General features: G+C 43.6%; 1 protein-coding gene across 10 annotated transcripts in view; it reads left to right on the forward strand.

The window, feature by feature from the left end:
• The window catches only part of CTIF (cap binding complex dependent translation initiation factor), a 348500-nt gene that overhangs the window by 85357 nt on the left and 244178 nt on the right, over positions 1-18965 (forward strand). For 8 of the 10 annotated variants that reach the window (XR_007773256.1, XR_007773257.1, XM_050944701.1 and 5 more), the window contains 2 exons: positions 562-774; positions 7629-7712. Coding sequence is in view for 8 of the 10 variants with exons in the window: in XM_050944701.1 (XP_050800658.1) it covers positions 562-774; positions 7629-7712 (297 nt within the window). In the remaining 2 variants the exon portion in view is untranslated. The remainder of the gene's footprint in view (positions 1-561; positions 775-7628; positions 7713-18965) is intronic. The other 2 variants (XM_050944704.1, XM_050944709.1) reach the window with 1 other exon arrangement.

Below are 18965 nucleotides of genomic sequence, written 5' to 3' on the forward strand. Positions count from 1 at the left end.
GTTTCCAGCTTTCTGGTAGGGAAAAAGAAAAAAGCATTTCTAGCCTTTTTCCTTCACTTTCTTTGTTCTGCATTGAAATTTATAGCTGTCCTTGCTTCGCCTTTCTAGATGTCGTTGTTTGGTACTGGTTTAGCGCTGCAGAGAGCAGTCTGAGACTAGTGTATCTTTCACTGGTTGGTTATGGTGAATAGAATTCTGGATCTTCTGCTTTAGAACGTGTGTCTGCCACTCGAGTTCTTGTAAAGGAAAGATTTGAGTAGCATTAAGGCTTACATTCTATTTTAGCCCTGCTTTTGGAAGTTAGTGTAATTGTAAACACAGGCACATTCAATAGAAAGCACCATACTCACTAAGCAGTATATTGGGGCTTTGGTACATTGCTTCTGTACCTGGTAGGTGTTTTGAAATATGAAGGCACATGCTTGTGACTGTCACCTGAGGGAGAATGCAGTGTGTGTATTATATATATTTGTGTGCAGGTATATAAAATATTTTGCTTGGCAGATTTGTGGCTTTAGGTAGAGAACAAGGAATTAATTTGTATTTTCATTCTTTTCCCAGGCCCCCTCCATTCTGAGCTCCTTACCTGGAGTGATGGAAAACTCCTCTGTGGCATCTGCCTCCTCTGAGGCAGGGAGTAGCCGATCTCAGGAAATCGAAGAGCTGGAGAGGTTCATTGACAGCTACGTCCTTGAGTACCAAGTCCAAGGTTTGCTGACCGACAAAACGGAAGGGGATGGGGAGAGTGAGAAAACGCAGTCCAACATCTCGCAGGTTAGTGCAACTGGACATGAGGAGTTAAACCAAGATGCAGGGTCACCATGAAATGGTGCCCTGCTCTCTAGTAGATGGGCTGTCAGGTTTGGATACATATTATGTGCATTTAGCTAAGCAGGCATCTACAGATCTTGGCAGTGAAGGGTGTGGGGGATAGTACAGTGACAGATTTTTGATCTGTCTGCTCTGATGCTTGAGGTGGCTAGTAAAGATCTTTTGTCAATTACATTCTTCAGCAGATGTTCTCAAAATAGACCTAATGTTTTAGCTTCAGTTGAAACACCTCTGAGTTTCAATTTGAAGAGAAATTTTGTCTTCTCATAAATATCAGGTCACAAAGAGCTGGAGTTTCTACTCTGGTGAACTGGGGCTGGGAATTGCTGCGTCTACGGGTGGGAGGAAAAAGGAAATCTGTGCGCAGGGAAGGTAGAGTGGAGAGCTGGCTTGTGTGACTCTGCTCAGCAATCTGCTGCTCTGATTGAGTTGTTAGGAAGGAGTGGTTGCTTTGTACTGCAAGTGGCTGCTCTGTTAGATTACAGAGGGGGCCAAGAGAGCGATACTTCCGCAAGGAAGAGAAAAGTCCCTTATGAGTGCTCATAGCTCTGTGCAATGCACCACTAGCAAAAACACAGCGGCCCAGGCCCCAGATGGATTGTCTTGTCTTGACCAGTCTGAGTGGGATTTGTTTTAGTAACACTGACTGAGGGATATTAAGCTTGGCAGAGGTGCTGACTTTCTATTGTGCTGGGGGGTGCTTGGCCCCCGCTCTGTCACAGACCCTGTCCCTACTCCACCCCTTCCCCCAAAGCCCAACCCCCGCCCTGCCTCTTCCTGCCCCTGTTTCACCCTCACCCCACCTCTTCCTTTCCCACCCTGTTCTGCCCCCTCCCCGAAGCAAGCCCCACTTTCGCTCCTTCCCCTTTCCCCCCGTGCCTCCTGCATCACGGCAGGTGGGAGGAGCTGGGGGGAGGGGGAGGAGCTGATTGGGGGGCTGCCAAGCACCCACCATTTTTTTTCCAGCCCCGGAGCACCCACGGAGTCAGTGCCTATGAGGCGTGGTGATGTGTTGAGCAATTGAGAAGTGCTTGTTAGAACCTAAAGACCTGCGCTGCATTGATTCTAAGGGTAGTGTCCACTGACATTTGGGAGCACACTGATTCATTATCAAACATAGCACATGGCCCAAAAACCCCATAAATGGATGCGTATGGCTGCTGCTCATTCAGGGACCTGAGAGCATATTGCAATATTGCCATTTTTTGCTAAGACACTTAATATATTTCTGGTTTGGAGGGGTGCAAAGGCCCAGGAGAGAGAGGGATTGTCTAAGGGAGGGGTGGTTTAAGGTTGTCAGTGGAAGGGATACAACTAGAAATAATACTAGAAAGTTACACACTAGGGATGTAACTTTTAAAATGGACAATTTGGGCTGAATGTCATAAAACCGAGAGCTGTCTCCTGAGCGAAATTATTAGTTTGTATTGCAGTGTTACTCTGTGCTAAGTGCATTCCGAACATGTAAAATGGCAGAGATACGTTTGAGAGGAAGGATGGTCCAGTGGTTAGGGCCCTAAACTAGGCCTGGGTTCAAGTCCATGCTGTGTCACAGGCTGTCTGTATGGCCTTGGGCAAATCACTTTCTGTGTCTCAGTTCCCCATCTGTACAACAGGAACAGTAGCACTTCTCTGCCTCACAGGGATGTTGTGTGGATAAATACATTGGAGATTGTGAGGCTTTCAGATGCTCAGATGAGAGGACCCATGTAAGTACTTAAGACAATATACAGATACAGTCCCTGTCGCAAAGACCATATCTTTAACTATTGGTACTGCCATCAGTAGTCATTTAAAACTGAAAATGGATTTAAGCATCCAATTTCAGACCTAGGTTTGGATCTGGATATTGAATATACCAAGGTCAAGGTGTGTTTGGGTCCGTCTGTTTGTTACAATCATCATTTTTGTACTGCAGTAGCTCCTAGGAACCCCCATCATGGACCTGGAGCCCATTGTGCTAGGTGCTGTACAGACGCAGAGCAAAAAGACAGTCTGTGTGCCAAAGATGATTTATTTAAAAATAATTCTTTTGGATGTATGGGAGAGTGTACTGTCAGGAGGAATCCCACCCTGGCAGAGGGATGGAATAGAAGATCCATTCCAACCTTTAACTGCTCTGATTTCTATGAGCCTTCCAGTCACCATAGAAAGACTTGGTCTTGTGATTCCGCTCTCTGTGCATTTGTTTGCTTCCATGGTTGCCTTTTATTTGCTGTAGCTTCTATTTAGGTTTTCTGCTGTGCCTGAGGCAATGGTGGCTAGTCACACCAAAATCCAAAGTGCAGTAGGCGTCAGGCAGGGTCTGATGAAAGGGCTTTGTTCTGGTGACGTGTCCATGCCTCTCACAGTAAGGTCACTAGAAGTCCTGAATCACCAGGGGGCCAGTCTTATTTAACATTTTCATTCATGGCTTTGACATGAAAAGGGGGAGTGTGCTAATAAAATGTGCAGATAATACAGAGTTGGGAAGTATTGCCAATATAGAGAAGGACTGGAATATCATACAAGAAGATCTGGAGGACCTTGAAAACTGGAGTAATAGAAATGGGATAAAATTTAATAATGCAAAGTCCAAGGTCATGCACTTAGGGACTAACAACCAGAATTTTTGCTATAAGCTGGAAGCATGTCAGTTGGAAGTGACGGAGGAGGAGAAAGACCTTGATGTATTGGTCAATCACAGGATGTCTCTGAGTTGCCAATATGATGCTCCCCTGAAAACGGGTAATGCACTCCTGAGAGGCATTAGGTGAGGTATTTCCAGTAGAGAGAGGGATGTGTTATTACCATTATACAAGGCATCATCTGGAATATTGTGTGCAGTTTTGGTCTCCATCTTTAAGAAAGATGAATTCAAACTGGAACAGGTGCAGAGAAGGGCTACTCGGAGAAATGGAAAACTTATCTTATGAGAGGAGACTAAAGGAACTTGGCATGTTTAGCCTAACCAAACGAAGGCTGAGGGGAGATATGATTGCTCTGTATAAACACATCAGAGGGATAAATACCAAGAAGGGAGAGAAGTTATTTAAGCTAAGTGCCAATGTTGACACGAGAACAAATGGATATAAATTGGCCATCAACAAGTGTAGGCTTGAAATTAGATGTAGGTTTCTAATCATTGGAGGAGTAAATTTCTGGAACAGCTTTCCAAGGGAAGCAGTGGGGGCAAAAATCCTAACTGGCTTCAAGACTGAGCTTGATAAGTTTTTATGGATGGTGTGATGAGACTGCTTACAATGGCCTGTGGCCCATCGGCAACTGCTAGTAGCGAATATCCCCATTGCCCGGAGATGGGGAGGGCTCTGAGTTACTGCAGGGAATTCTTTCCCAGGTGTCTGGCTGGTGGGTCTTGCCAACATGCTCGTGATCTAGCTGCTCACCATATTTGGGGTTAGGAAGGAATTTTCCTTCAGGTCAGATTCGCAGAGACCAGGGTGGGTTTTTGCCTATGGGCACAGGTCACTTCCAGGTTTAAACTCGTGTAAATGGTGGATTCTCTGTATTTTGAAGTATTTTAATCTTGGTTTGAGGACTTCAGTAACTCAGACAGATGTTTTAGGTCGATTACAGTAGTGAGTGGGTGAGGTTCTGTGGCCTGCGATGTGCAGGAGGTCAGACTAGGTAATCACAATGGTCCTTTCTGGCATTAAAGTCTGGGTCTGTGTTTTCCACTTCTTCAAGGAATATGCAGGCTTCCCATCCTGGTGGAGGTTCAGGAAGCAATTTAGTAACATATTGGGAGTTGTAGTTCAGTTTGCCAACTTGTCACACAGGAATCGTCTGCGTAGGTAGTGAAGAGACAGTGAATGCAATGATTGTGCTGCTGCATATTATAGGAGTGGCTGCTTCTTTTTCCCTCTTGCAGTGGCATGATCTTGGAAGTCAAATGGCTTTCAAACACCAAGAAGAAGACAACTCTCTCTCATTCAGCATGGAAGTGCCTTGTAAAGAGCCCTGCCGTGGTAACAGCCCAGAGAGACTTGCTTCCCTTTGTGACTGATGTTGGATCATGAGTGAATAACACCAAGGGTCCATGCAATGGGAGGTGCATTGGCATTTCCCTGCTCAGAATGCAATGCAGAGAGCAGGGATGGCAGAGCTGCTCTAGAGACTTCCTTCCACCCCTAATCTGCCCCAGAGAGTTGGGTTGGGCTGGGAGTTGGTCACTTTGGTAACTATGGTTTCAAAGGGGAACACAGGATTGGTTAGATTCTGCGTCTTGTTCTGCTTTTACATGGTGTCTATCACGATATAGTCTGGGTGAAGATATATGCAGAAACCAAGCCAGTGACAGGAGACGTAGGCCCAGTGGCTCAGAAGGAAGCAGCTGTTCTGCCAACAGGAAAAATTGGGGAGAATGAGGGCTGACGTACCAAAATAACCCAACGTGAACTAACCTGACTAGAAAGACCTTGATGACTGCTATAGAGGGACTCGGGCAAATGTGTCCAGGGAGACAGTTCCATAGAAAGGAGGTGGTCTGTGAACTGAGAAGGCCTCACCAGATGTACTCAAGAACCATTATGAAGGATAGGATTGTGAATTGATTCTGTGTTGTAGCCAGCAGCGAAAGGAGGTTGGGGAGAATAGGAGCATGAATTCCCTCCCTGTGTCCTGTCACCGTTTCACTTATGAAACAATATCCAATAAGTGCCAGCCGTGGTTCTGAACGAGTTTTTAATAATGGACGGGATAATGGGCTCAGATCTCCACAAGTTTCCTGGATGGAACTGGATCATTTCCTTTGCCCAGAGATTCAGTGTAAAGGATTTGTCCATAGCACTTTTTAGTCACAAAACTCTTCATGGCTCATTAAACCACCCAACAGGCTCCACTGTGTTATATAGGCAGCATCTGTAGATGAGGAAGGAGAGAAGCAGAATGGGGCTATGGGCAAGCTCTGGGAGAATGACTGAGTACTTGGGAGCCTGAGGAGGAAGATTCTTCTATTGACTTAGCTACTGCCTCTTGAGGGGGTGGATTTACTGTAGTGATGGAAAAAACCCTTCCATCACTGTAGCAAGTGTCTACACTACTGTGGCATACCTGCAGCGCAGCAGCTGTAGCATTTGTATTGTAGACATAGCCTTAATCTATATCCTTGGGCAAGTCACTCGTATTCTCTGTGTCTCAATTCTCGATGAGTATAATAATATTTCCCTTCCCAACAGAAGTGTTGTGAGGATAAATTTGTTCACTGACATGTCTGAAGTGCTCTGATAGTGCAGTGATGGAGGATATTTACTATAAGTACCTAGAAAAAGGAGGAGGTGTTAAATGCTACTGTGTATCGCAAATTGGCTATAGTCTCCATTTCCTTACCCTAGCCCTGGGAGTCCTACAGCAAAGGCATTTCTGCCAGTGGGGCACTTGGGATACTGCTCCAGTCAGAAGAAAACAAGAGAGAATATAGTGAGAGTAAAGTAAATGTAACTTCTGCTTAATTTGTGCCAGGGCTGAGCCCCAGCACCTCTGGGCTTGGCAGCTGATAGCCTCAGCACCTCTGGGCTTGGCAGTTGATAGCCTCAGCACCTCTGGACTTGCTGCATCTGTTATGAATGTAAAACAAATGGTTTGAGCCCCAGCAGTATGCCACTTGCAGCTGTTAATATAACACAATAGCTGTCCCATAAAGGTATTCGTTCCAGGGCTGTTGTTCCTATGCCTAAGACTGCTAAAGGGATACACACATAATTCCAGCAGAAGGTTTTCCAGTACAACAGTAACAAGACTTCACTGAAGAATTGAACAGCCCTTAATAAATAAGCACAGGCACAGTTATGGTCAATTATAATAACCCTCCTAAAATGTTGACCTAATGTTGCCATTGCCAGAAGGGTGAGATCTTATTTACAGGTCACTTTTGAAGTGACTGCTTCTCATATTGGCCCTTCTTCGTGTTTTGTGGCCTCGTCCTCATCGGTACTTGAATGGTCAGATTAATTCCTGTTTCTGCTTGTGTGGAATTCACTTACTATTTGCTTTGTGCTTCAGCCTCTGTGATGTCATCAGCAGAGTAAATAGCTCTAGAATAGCATTTACCTCAAGTTGGAGCCGCAGAGAGAGCTCCGTAATGAGGCAGGGTGAAAATTTTCCATCCCGACTGTGCTTTTTTAATGGAAAATTGGGTTTTTCATAAAACGTGTCTGCTAGCAGCAGAAAACGCCAGGTTTTCTTTGCCAAACCAAATGCTCCAAAACTGAAGTACTTTGGTTTGGATATCATGCTGTGGTGCCTCTTGGGAAATCATAGTTCAGTTTCCTAATGTTCATCTTGTCCCCTATGGGTTGGTCTCCCCACATGGACTACATCTTTTATGATGTGCTACTGCAAGAAACTCCCTGGGGCCAATCATCTCTCACCATGAGGGGAGACCATTGTTCATCATGGGAGATGTAGTCCAACCAAGTAGCTTGGCCTATAGAGAAGAATGGGAGAACGAGGCACTGCAGCAGCATTTTTTGATCAAAATATTTAAAATTTCAGCTGAAATATTCTGATTTTTTTATTTTTTTTTTTGCTGAAAAATCAACTTTTTTGTGGAAAATTTCTTCTCTCCTCCCTCCCCCCCCATTTTTGGCAAAATATTTTTCATGAAAGAAGTGTATTTTCTGATCAGCAGTGCCTTTTGTGAACAGTCCCTCTTGCAAAACATGAACACATCAGTACTGTAGAGTTTCATTGGCTTCCAAAAACAGTCTGATGGTGTTTTGCTAGACGCAGGGGTTTGATTCGACAGTTTTCCCAACTTAGCTATTATTTTACACAATGCCTTTCTATCCTTTTTGCAGTGGACAGCGGATTGTAGTGAGCAGCTGGATGACAGCTGTTCCTCGTCGAGAGGGAAAGGCTTACCGCCTCACGAACACAATCAGGTAGGGGACGTGCTTAGCTCTTCCTGTCAAAGCTCTTTCTCTTTTAACTCAGGGTCACTGAGCCTTGGTGTTGTCGGCATTCACTTTCCTAGAGTAAGAGATGATTCTTGGAGTCTGCGGTGACTCCACAGTTAAGGAGGAGGAATAGCAATGGAAGCAGATAGTGAGAATTGAGTATGGAGGTTCCCAGATCCTTGGAAGAAGAGCTTTTGGGCTATAATGACTTAGCTAGTGTCCTGGCCTCCTATCTCCTTTGACCACTGTACTTCCCTTAGCACTCATACAGGAGCTGTACTGTACCACTTGGTCATTGTTGATTGGTGTATTATCAGGCTTGAAATGAAGCTTTAGACTTTGAGTTCTGAATCCTAGGAGCTAGATATGGGAAAGACCTATTGAATCATCTAGTCCATCCAGTAGCAAGGGGAGATTGTTTGTTTGGTGTGTAGGTGTGGGTGGAGTAGGAGGCATGGATTTAATTTCCTATCACTATCCAGTCTGAAATTCGGTTTCATCCCTCTTCTCCAGTTAAGGCTGCCGGAAACCTTATCTTTTCACTCACCATGTAAATAGTCTATCAGGAAAAGCCGACCTTTCTTCTCCTAGCAAAAACCACTGTCAACGGAAAAGCTCCTCCCTTGAAGACAGCCCATTTTAAACAGAAATAGCTTCGAGGGTGCTGTTGTTTTCTGGAGAGCTTTTTAAGAAAAGCCCCGTGAGACTGCAACTCACAGTGTCAAAGTTAGGTTGAATATGTGAACTAAAATTCAGGTCTGGGAGTCGTGTGTACAGCATGTGAAAGTATGTGCCTGCTGATATGTTTACTGCAATGTAGGGATCATGTTACTAGCGAGAAAGAGGAGAAGGAGTTAAATATCCATGTGGGCGAAGTATGATTGTGGAGGGTAGATCACAAACCCATCATAGCCATGTGTGGTAAAGTAGAAGCGCTAGTGAAAGCAGAGTGCAAGGTGAAATCTGTGCATACAGTGAACAGTATGGTAAAGTACCATACTTGCACACGTATGGTTTCCTTGCCTATGATTTTCCTTCCTTGCTTATGTGAGAAGGCCCAAGAGTGAGACAGAAGAGTTTAATAAGTAGTTCCAGAGAGAGCATGTCCCACTGGTCAGGGCTAAACTACCCTTCTGAAGCAAAATGTTGCAGCACTGGAAGTAGCAGCATTCTTTCTCTTCTGGCATATGGATAAATAAACACACCCATCTCCTGCTGGCAGTTCCCCATGTGCATCACTCATCACCAGCCAAAACAGAAAAGCAGGTTGTCTCGGAAATGTGGGATCTGTTGTGGGACTGAAGCATTTTACAAACGGTAAGATGTAAAATGAGCTTGGAGCGTGAATTGCATGAACAAAGAGCCTAGAAAATAAGAGCTGAGGTTGAATTCAGAATTAAAAAAAAAAGAATTCTCCAACATCAGCCAATTCCGTATAAGCCCCTAGTTCCCAAACTGTGCTCAACAGGGCACTGGGGGGTGATTCTCTGGTTACTGTCTGGTGATGTGGCGGTGGCTCTTTTCAGCTCTTTCTACAGGTATTCGAGCTGTGAACAAGGAGGAGCTAACCAAGCTGTATCCATTAGGGGCTAGAAGAAGTGGGAACAGAGCCACTCTGTGCTGTTATTTAGACAGAAAGATGTGTGGCAGCTGGGAAACCTATTCGGGGGAAGAGTATGAGAAGCACGTGCATAGGGTGACAGCAGACCATTGTCAGCAATCCTGTGCAGGAAGGAGAAGAGTTGGTAGAGGGAGAGAAAATGGAGCAAAGTAAAACCTTCTTCAATCAAGACGTTTTACTGAATTGAAGACAGTTAAAGGGACAGTTCCATGTGGACACTTTCATGACCCTTTAACTGTCATGTGCACAGGTTTGTAATCACCATTTGGATTTTGCACAGTTGCCAGTGAAGGGGTAGGTGCTGGAGGGACAAATCTCAGTAACAAGCCATGGTCAGTGATATGAGAAAGCTTGAGACACCCTGCTCCAACGGCAACCTGTGCATGAAACTGTGTGTTGAGCACTGCACTGAGATGCAGAACTATTTGCATTCCATGTCCCTGTCTTGTCGCTTCTTCCTCCCAAACAGATCTGTACGATCTGGCCTTCCCGCTCTGTCCACAGTGCTATAACTGTCTCCAACAGCCCTCATTGTCACCTGTCCTCAGGATGGAGATTCTCATTTACATTCAGTTCTGGTGCTTGGATTATCTGGGGATGATGGATGTTTTAGGAAAGCCTAAGAAAAATAGATGCGCAAACCTACGTAAGATAAAACCCTGTCCCAAAGAGCTTTGTGATGCATAGCCCCATGCCAGTGAGGAAGGATTTAGAGTGGTCCCTCGAAAGGGAGGATCCCTGCTTAGTACAGGCTGGCACTTTGAAGGAGCAGGACTGCAGCTCAGAGCTCACTGGCCCCCAGAAGTAGAGGTTGCTGACTGTAGAAACGGCTAGGGAGCGTGGCTGCATAGGACCACTCACCAATGAAAAAGGCTGGTACTTTTTCTCTTTTATTTTGTTTGGCTTAGGACTCTGCTTTTTGGTGGGCTGTAGGAGTAACTGTCTTTTTGTTTGTATTACTTTAACTGTCCCATGAAAGGGGTCAGAGACTTTGAGCAGCACAGCTGGAGGGCCTTGCCCTGGACTCCAAGACAGAAGCAGTGTCCACCCTGTCCCCAAGGGGGTGCTAGAGTATTATAGTCTCTACTACAAGCTTACAGTGTGAAAGGAGACACTATCCAGAGACTCAGCTACAGACACTTATTAAACCCTCTGAAGATAGTAAAGATAAATATAGATTCAATACATGGTAGCTTTGATCTGTTGCCTTCTTGACTTTGTGAAATATTCAACAGTGATTCCTTGGTAAGATTTCCCCCCTCCACTCCCCCCTTTGAATCTGCTCTGAATGCTAACTCAGCCAGCTGCTTGAAATTCTGGTTCAGGTCTTGCTGATTTGATTAAGCCTACTTGGATTGCTCAGAATATTAACAGGATACTACTTTCTTATTCAAGCGTGTCTCAGGTTGGTTTCCCAAGCAGACTAATAGCAACCGGCTTGTCTGGTTCAGCTGATGGGCTGACATGAAGGGCTGCAGGTAGAGTGGAGTGCAGGGAGATGGAGGTCAGTGTAAGAAATGCATTTCTTTTTCAAATCAGTTATCACAAAATAGCATTCATCTGTCTTGCGCTTTGGCATTTTTGGGGAAAGTGCTAAAGCTTTTTGATCTCTTCCAACAGCGATTTTGTTTTGTATAAACAAATAACGTTCACATATGTCCAAGTTGTCCTTTCTGATCTGCTCTCGCTATATTTTGGGTTCTCTCCCAGCCTGCAACAGAGCTAATAATGACCCCTCTCACCATTCAGTTTGCTTTAAATATCAGTGACAGATTTTCCCTGGAACTGAAAAAGATCTGCCCCCTATTGTTCTTCCTTCCCTGTCAACAATCACCTCTTTATTACTGACTTATCCTTAGAAAGCTCTTGGTGAGGAGTGTGCTCCACTTACAGCTGTCGGTTGTTGATTTTTTACATATAACTTTCAACATTTTAAACAGATTCATTCTTAAAATGTTGGCTTTAAATGTGAAATACAAATCACGGTTGGAGCTGGCCAGGAAATGTTTGTTTCCACAAAAAAATGTTGCTATTAACAGTGAAATTTCTCTGAAACTTTTGGAGGGGTTTATTGAAAAGAAAAAAAATCAGTTTTCTTCCAGGTTTTTTTGGTTTTCAAAAAATCTTGTTAAAAATGGGCCTTTCCTACTAAAAATTCCATTTTGATAGAAATGCCTTTTTTTGGCTGAAAAAGCCCCTTTTGAGCTAAGTATTTAGACAAGCTTTAGTTTCTGTGCAAATGTGTGTTTATAAGCTGTTTTATCCATTGTGCTGGGTTCTTGTTAGACCTCACGAGCAAGAAGGGTCTGACCTGGTAGGAGACCTTGAAAAACCGAGGGTAGCGTAAGGTGTGTTTATGCAATAGGTGGCTATCTTCCCTCTGAGTCAGTAGGAATTCAGAGCCAAATTTTCAAAGGTATTTAGGTGCTTAAAGATGCAGTGGCCTACTGGAGTTTTCAAAAATGCCATAAGCAGGTTAAAACAATGAGGTTTCCTTGTGGCCCCATAGAGACGAACAAATTTATTTGAGCATAAGCTTTCATTGGATATAACCCACTTCATCAGATGCATGGAGTGGAAAATGCAGTAAGCAGGTATAAATATACAACACATGAGAAGATGAGAGTTGCCTTACCAAGTTGTGGGGGTCAGTGCTAACGAGGCCAGTTCAATTAGGGTGGATGTGGCCCATTCACAGCAGTTGACAAGAAGGGGTGAATATCAACAGAGGGAAAATTATTTTTTGTAGTGACCCAGCCACTCCCAGTCTTTATTCAGGCCTAATTTGATAGCGTCAAGTTTGCAAATTAATCCAGTTCTGCAGTTTCTTGTTGAAGTCTGTTTTTGAAGTTTTTTTGTTGAAGGATGGTCACTTTTAAGTTTAGTATCAGAGGGGTAGCAGTGTTAGTCTGGATCTGTAAAAGCAGCATAGAGTCCGACGAAGTGGGTATTCACCCACGAAAGCTCATACTCCAAAACATCTGTTAGTCTATAAGGTGCCACAGGATTTTTTGCTAGTTTTACTTTTAAGTCTGTTATTGAGTGTCCAGGGAGATTGAAGTGCTCTCCTACTGGTTTTTGAATGTTATAATTCTTGATGTCTGATTTGTGTCCATTTATTCTTTTGCATAGAGACTGTCCAGCATTGGCCAAACCTTTCGAAAATCTGTCCCCCTGTACTTCCAGGGTGGCAGTATACTGCTGGTGGTGCTTTTAAGAGACCTGATTCTCCACTGCTGTGCGTCTTGTGTAACGCTTGTGCAAAATGGTTGTAAAACAGTCATTGGTGTGCATGGAGAGTTCTGAGTTGGTATCATTTTGCACCCACTTTGCATGCCCTCTGCACAGGTGTAAGTGACAACTCAGGGTGTACGGCAATGGCAAATCTGGCCTAAGGTTCTTCCCACTTATGATTATTAAAGCGCTTAGTAACATTTTCAAGTTAACTCCTGGTGTGCTCAATCAGATAATTGCATTCTGCTTATCTAAAGTTCTCCCTGCAGTTTCAGTTGAACGCAGCATTCACTTCCTGACCTAGTTTGCTGTATGTTTCTGTGGTATTTGAGTGGTGATCTCCTTAAAGAGTCTGTATAGCGCTTTGTGAGCCTCGGGGGTGAAAACCACTGTATCACTGTAAGTAAAATATCATCTTTGTGACACATTCCCAATGTAAATGAGGAAAGATTAGATAATAGAATAATTTTAATCTTTTTCCATTGGAAAAAAAATGTAAAGAAAAGGCCTGCTGGGAAAATTATATAGAATACTTGATTTGTATTCCCCTGAGGAGGACCGTTGCAAATAGGAATCTCTTTGATGTATTTTTGAGAGGAATTCATTAAGTAGAAAGGCTTCTGAAAATGTATATATTTAAAGAAGTCCAACGGAGATGTTCACACATGAAAGGACTGGTATCTGTGTGTGAAATGGTTCTTGAATGAGGGTTTGTTAGTACACACTTAGGATTGCCCCTATTCTCCAGGTGGAGCAGAGGCTCCTGCCACCTGTTGCATCTGTCATAAAGCTTAGACTGTCAGTTTTTGAAGGAGGGACTGACTTGATTTTGTAGCCTGTAGCACAAAAGGGGACTTAATCCGTGATTGGGGACCCTACTTGCTACTGTAATAGAAATAGAAAATATTAATTTTTCTCATGAGTGGTGTAACAATGAGTTATACAGATTATCTCAAATGAGTGCCAATAAAATCTTTATTCATATATTCTGTACGTCACATGTTGACGGGAAAATATTTTAGAAACGCTTTAAAGTTCAGCATTTTTTCTACATTGATGGTAGTTTTCATTTCCCTCTCCCTGTGAAAATAAACTCTCTGAATACTATGAATCCAACTGTAATGGGGGAGAGAAATCATAGTTAGAACATTTTAGAAACCACTAAAATACTTTTTCTGTTTATAACTGCGATCTTATCAGCCTCACAATATCTGATGTTTCAGTACTGATGGTGTGCTTGTAAAGCCTGATATTCAGAGCTTGTGTGGTGTATTGCATTATAGAAACCTCTGTCTTTTTGATGGTTAAAGCACCTGGCTGTACATGTGAAAGGTTGACAAGATATTTGTCTCTTATCTTTGTTACTGATCCAGAATAAAATACATTGCCTGGCCTAAGCCTTGGACTAATGTGATGTTTTGGGGGGAAAACTTTACATTTGGAGCAAAGAAGGAAGTATTTTTGTGGCAAATCAACTTAAAAAAATAAAATGAGATTGGTGGCTGTTTTGAAGCTGATGAATGGCTTGGAATGTTAGAATTGGGCCCAGCAGAGATGGCTGAGGGCAAATCAGGCAGTCAGAGGTGGACGATAAACACGTTTATCACATGGTTCTACAATTGATCGTATGGATATCATTGTCATGTCTCCATAACGTTACAACCCAGATGAGCTCCCACTCCTGGATGATTACCAGGCCGCTGTACTGCAGACTTTGGGTCCCATGTGCTCTTGGCTGGGCAGGTGTAGGCGCTGTCTCTCTGGCTCTGGGATTATAGGCGCACCCCGCCCAGGTGCAGACCTTGTGTCTCAAACCTCTCTTGGTGGTGGGGACCCTGCAGTCTGATTGCCTAGGCCCTGAAACTAGTGCTGGCTCTCCCAAGCCTCCGCATTAGATGTTGCACACTCTGACTGAAGCTGTGGATCAGCTGCTTTACTGTTTCTGTTTTTGAGATGTGCATGACAGTGCAAGTAACACACAGACTCTGAAAAAGCATTTCTAAACACGTGCACCCATGCACGTGGTACAAATAGAAAAAACATAAGAGACTTATGAAGCCACGAAAAAATAATAAACTGCAATGCAAAAATCTTCCTCCAGTGTCCTCACCACTCTGAGAGCCCTTTGGGTTTGAGTCAGTCTTTTCAGGATCCCAGGACTGTCCTCTCTTCCTGCTCAGTCTTGCCTTTTTGTTATGGTTGGTGAGAAAGAGTTAGTAAGAGCAGATGCTTTTCTTCATGTAACTTTCCAGTTCCCCTCTGTCATGTGACCATCCTGGTCAGCCTCAAAAGCCCCCTCAGGCAATCAAGGTCACCTGTCAGGTGATCCATCCCTTGGTTCCTTTCCATCTGAAGTTCAGATTGGGGGGGGAAATGATTTCCTGCAGCTTGGCCACCTTCTTTAGCATACACATTGTGTTGCCAGGGCTGTCGTTCAATCTTAATGCCTTGCTGAGTGTCCTGTAGCAGTTACCAAACAGGGCGGGTGATCTTGACACAGTCCTCGTCAGGAAACGGCTAATTCAATGGACACGATGATGTACTGACGCAGAAAATTCAAAAATCATTCAGAATTCATAAGTTGTAGATAGATTTCTCAAACAGTCATGCTTAACTTAGAGGGTGTAAGGGTTTTTCGAGTAGGTAACCCTTTCTGTTCAGATTTATCTACTCTATGAAAAAAGGCCTTAGTAATAGAATCATAGATAGCAGAGCTGGAAAGGCGTGTCATATGCTGAGGAGTCGATTCTGCTGTTTCTAAAGTGATAACGAAAAGAGATGACACTTGATAGTTTTCTTTGGCAACTGCAGTTTGATCAAATGGCTGTGAGATTGTTATTTGAGAGGTCAGTGCTGGGTCACTACCTTGGGTGAGATATACTGAAGCCAGTTTTAGATTATAAAGGTAAGGGGAGAAATAAGCATGAGAGGCCAAGACTATGAATGGAGTTAGCAGAATTCGATTTATTCTTAAGCATTTTTATTGATTTAAATATCTACAGTTGTGGGAAATTATGGGGGGATCAGACAATAGGGGAGCCAGACAATAATTATTTAATGATAGTAGATGTTGAGATTCAAAGATCTAAAGCTTTGTTTCTGTTCAAACATATTGTCACATCGCATGTCAGAATATACAAAATAAATATCCTTAAGTCAAACTGTAGTGCTCAAGCAGCATTTTTCTTTACCTATAGTAAATTTCAGCCATTGTTGAGGGAAATACTTTTTCATCAGTGTGTGGGTGTACGATGAAACTGACACTTACAGACGTTTACTGCTAAAAATCTAATCCTTCCAAACCTAGATACGAGTTATAATCCTGGCTCTGCCACTGACTCACTATGTGAGGCCATGGGCACGTCTCTCAGCCTCTCTGAGCCTTACTTTCCTTGTCTGTGAAATGGAACTGTGTAACAAAGTGGGAATTTTTGTAATATTTTTAAAGCCTCCTGTATCTGCCTCAGTTTCCCCTGTATGTTGCATGGCTACCCCGTGGCAGGAGGAAGAAATTAAGTTTGCTGTCACGGCAGACTAAAAGATATAAGTGTGTGTCCCCTCCTTGTATGGGTGGAATGAAGAGTTGTTAAGCAACTGGTTGAAATTGACCTAGATCAACAAGGAGGCCAGAGAAACAATTCAAGCTCCAAGGACTAATGGAGTTCTTTGCCTCTCAGCAGGGAAGCTGAGCAAAGACCCTAGCTTGAGAACAGAAGTCTGAGGGTTTGTCTACACCAGCAACATTAAAGGAGGAGGCTCTGTGTGCTGCTGTCGCCTGCAAGCACAATCCCCACAGCTCCCATTAGCTGCAGTTCTCAGCCAGTTGAGATTCTTGAGACCCAGGTTCCAGTCCTGCTTCTGCCACTGACTTATTGGGGGACTCTGAGCTCCCCAGCTTTGTGCCTTAATTTATCTATCTATAAAATGGTGGTAGTGATACCCTTTGTGAAGCACTTTGGGATCTACTGATGGAATGCACTATATAAGACTGAGCTGTTATTGTTATTACCGTAGCAAATAAAAAGCCACACTTAATACTTCTCGCAAGCATGGTGACCATCAAAGAAATATCAACCATAGGGAGACTTCTGCAGTGCTGTCCGGGTGTGAGGTGGGGCTTGATGACTTTCTGAAAATGCAGATAGGCTTCTGAGTTTCAAGCCGATAATGTTGCTGTTAAGTTCTGTTAGCTAGCTGCCCTTTTAGAGTGTGTTTGTGCCCGCAGGCCTGGTTATTTCTGTGAGGCTTGCAAGGTGTATTAGATTGGGGACTTGCAAGGCTATTTTGTAGGTCAGGATTCCTGCCTGGACTGAGTGCCACTCCACCTCCATTGTCCCTTGTGGGTGTTGTGTCTTATCTCCCACAATGCATTCCCAACCTGCTAAGTGTAGGTTTGCACAATTTAGAGAGGCAGCTGAAAGAAGAGGTGGGGAGAGTGGGGGCTTTGAGGTGCAGTTCTTTTTGTATATGGGGGAATGCTGGGAAGCTGAAAGAAGGTTTAATTTCCTTTGGCGTAAGACAGCAAGGGATCGTTCATGGAAGGAGGGATGGATTTAGATGTCACCTGAGATCAGTTTGGTGTGAGACAGGGAGAAGGAGCAGAGAACCCTTGCCACAGTGATCATGTTCCGGGGCTAGTGGCAGAGCCTTCCTGCAGTCAAGAGATTAATGCATATTATTAAATTAATTTCCTCATAACAGAAATCCTGTATGGTTCAGGGCTTCAGCTGCCTCTCTCAATTGTGCAAACCTACACTTATCAGTAGGGGGAGATGTCTGACTTCAGCCGGCCTGCAGGGGTCAGGAAGGAATTCTTTACTCCACTTACATCATTTGTTTCTTTCTTTCTTTGCATCAGGGATTGGTCACAGCTGGAGATGGGACCCCGGCCACGGGCGACCAATGCTCTGAGGTGGTACAAAGAATCCTCTGTCTCGAGTGCCTGGCTGGTGTGCCTTGCCCACATGCTCAGGGTCACCATGATCATTGATTTGGGGTTGGGAAGGAATTTCCCCCCTGGTCAGATTGGCAGGGATCTGGTGGATTTTTTGGGGGGGAGCAGTGGGGGGAGGTATCTGACTTCCTCTGCAGCTTGGGATGTAGACTGCCTGCTAGGATCATCTGGGCAGCTCCCAGTTAATCAATTCCCTGCCACGGCAGGGGCTTTGGGCACTGCTGGCACCTCGTTCTCGCCTGATCTCTGCCTGTAGCTCACAACAGTTTAATTTCCTGAGGGCTGAAATGCTTTGGCCTAAATCTTGGGGCTCAACAAAGGGGTATTTGGGTGGAATTGCGGCCTTGTGTGGTACAGGCAGTCAGACTAGATCTAATGGTCCCTTCTAGCCTTAAGATCTATGAAACTTGCAGTGAAGTCTGCTTTATCTGATCGCTGCTGAACCCTTTTTTTTATTTTGAGGGTCCAATTAGAGTATTTTTTTTTTAGTAACTTTATTTGTGTATTCTTTCAGCGTTCACACCTTCTTGCTGCCAGGATCATTCATGAGGTTTTGTGATGACACAGCTTGTCCTTTAACCCCCACGTAGAGAATAAATTGAAGTTAGTTCTTATCCTTACATATTACATATGCATACAGCAGAGATAAGATTTATAGGAGTCACAGTTAGTAGACAAATTGATTTAGTAAAAGTTAAAGCAATTATTTTTATATTTATTTATTATTTGTCTCATTAGTTCATTGCATTTGGCCCATATTTCCTCCCATAATTCAGATGTTAATTTAATATAGGCAATACGTCCCTCCATTTCTCTTAATTCTTTTATTTTGGTCAATCACATTTCTATAGCTGGTATTTATTTAGGTAGCCACAGGCTTCAGTTTGGCAAGGTACCTGGGTGTATGCCTAACTTTAGGCATTGACGTCAGGGGGACTATTCATGTGCGTAAAGTTAGTCACTTGCAGAAATACCTTGTTTAATTGGCTGCAGTCACAAAAATTCAATCTGGACATTTTCCTAACAACATAGTGATAGATATTTGGGGGATACCAAATAAACAATAATATAATTTAATAAAAGTTTCTCTTTATGGCATTCCCTCCAGCACTTCGATGTGTATTTGTGTCTTATTTTTTGTTTTGTAAAACTGGTATTCAAAAACTGGTGTTTTATTAGAACATCAGCGGCTCATTAATAGTGAAAATTGGGTTAAGCTCAGCTTTATATGCTGAATATCTCCACTACCATGCTGTGGGGGGTGGGAAAGAGAATTCTTTTTCTTGTCTGTGATATCCTGCATATACTTCCTGGTTTGCTGAAGTTATCCCAGAATGTGACCCCACAAACATCAGTAGGCTTGCCACCTGTGCAATCCATGGTTTTTAAAGACTTCTAAAGCCATTGCTAATGGAATGTAGATTTCCTC

Source organism: Gopherus flavomarginatus, chromosome 3 (genome assembly GCF_025201925.1).
Source record: "Gopherus flavomarginatus isolate rGopFla2 chromosome 3, rGopFla2.mat.asm, whole genome shotgun sequence".
Lineage (NCBI taxonomy): Eukaryota > Metazoa > Chordata > Testudines > Testudinidae > Gopherus > Gopherus flavomarginatus.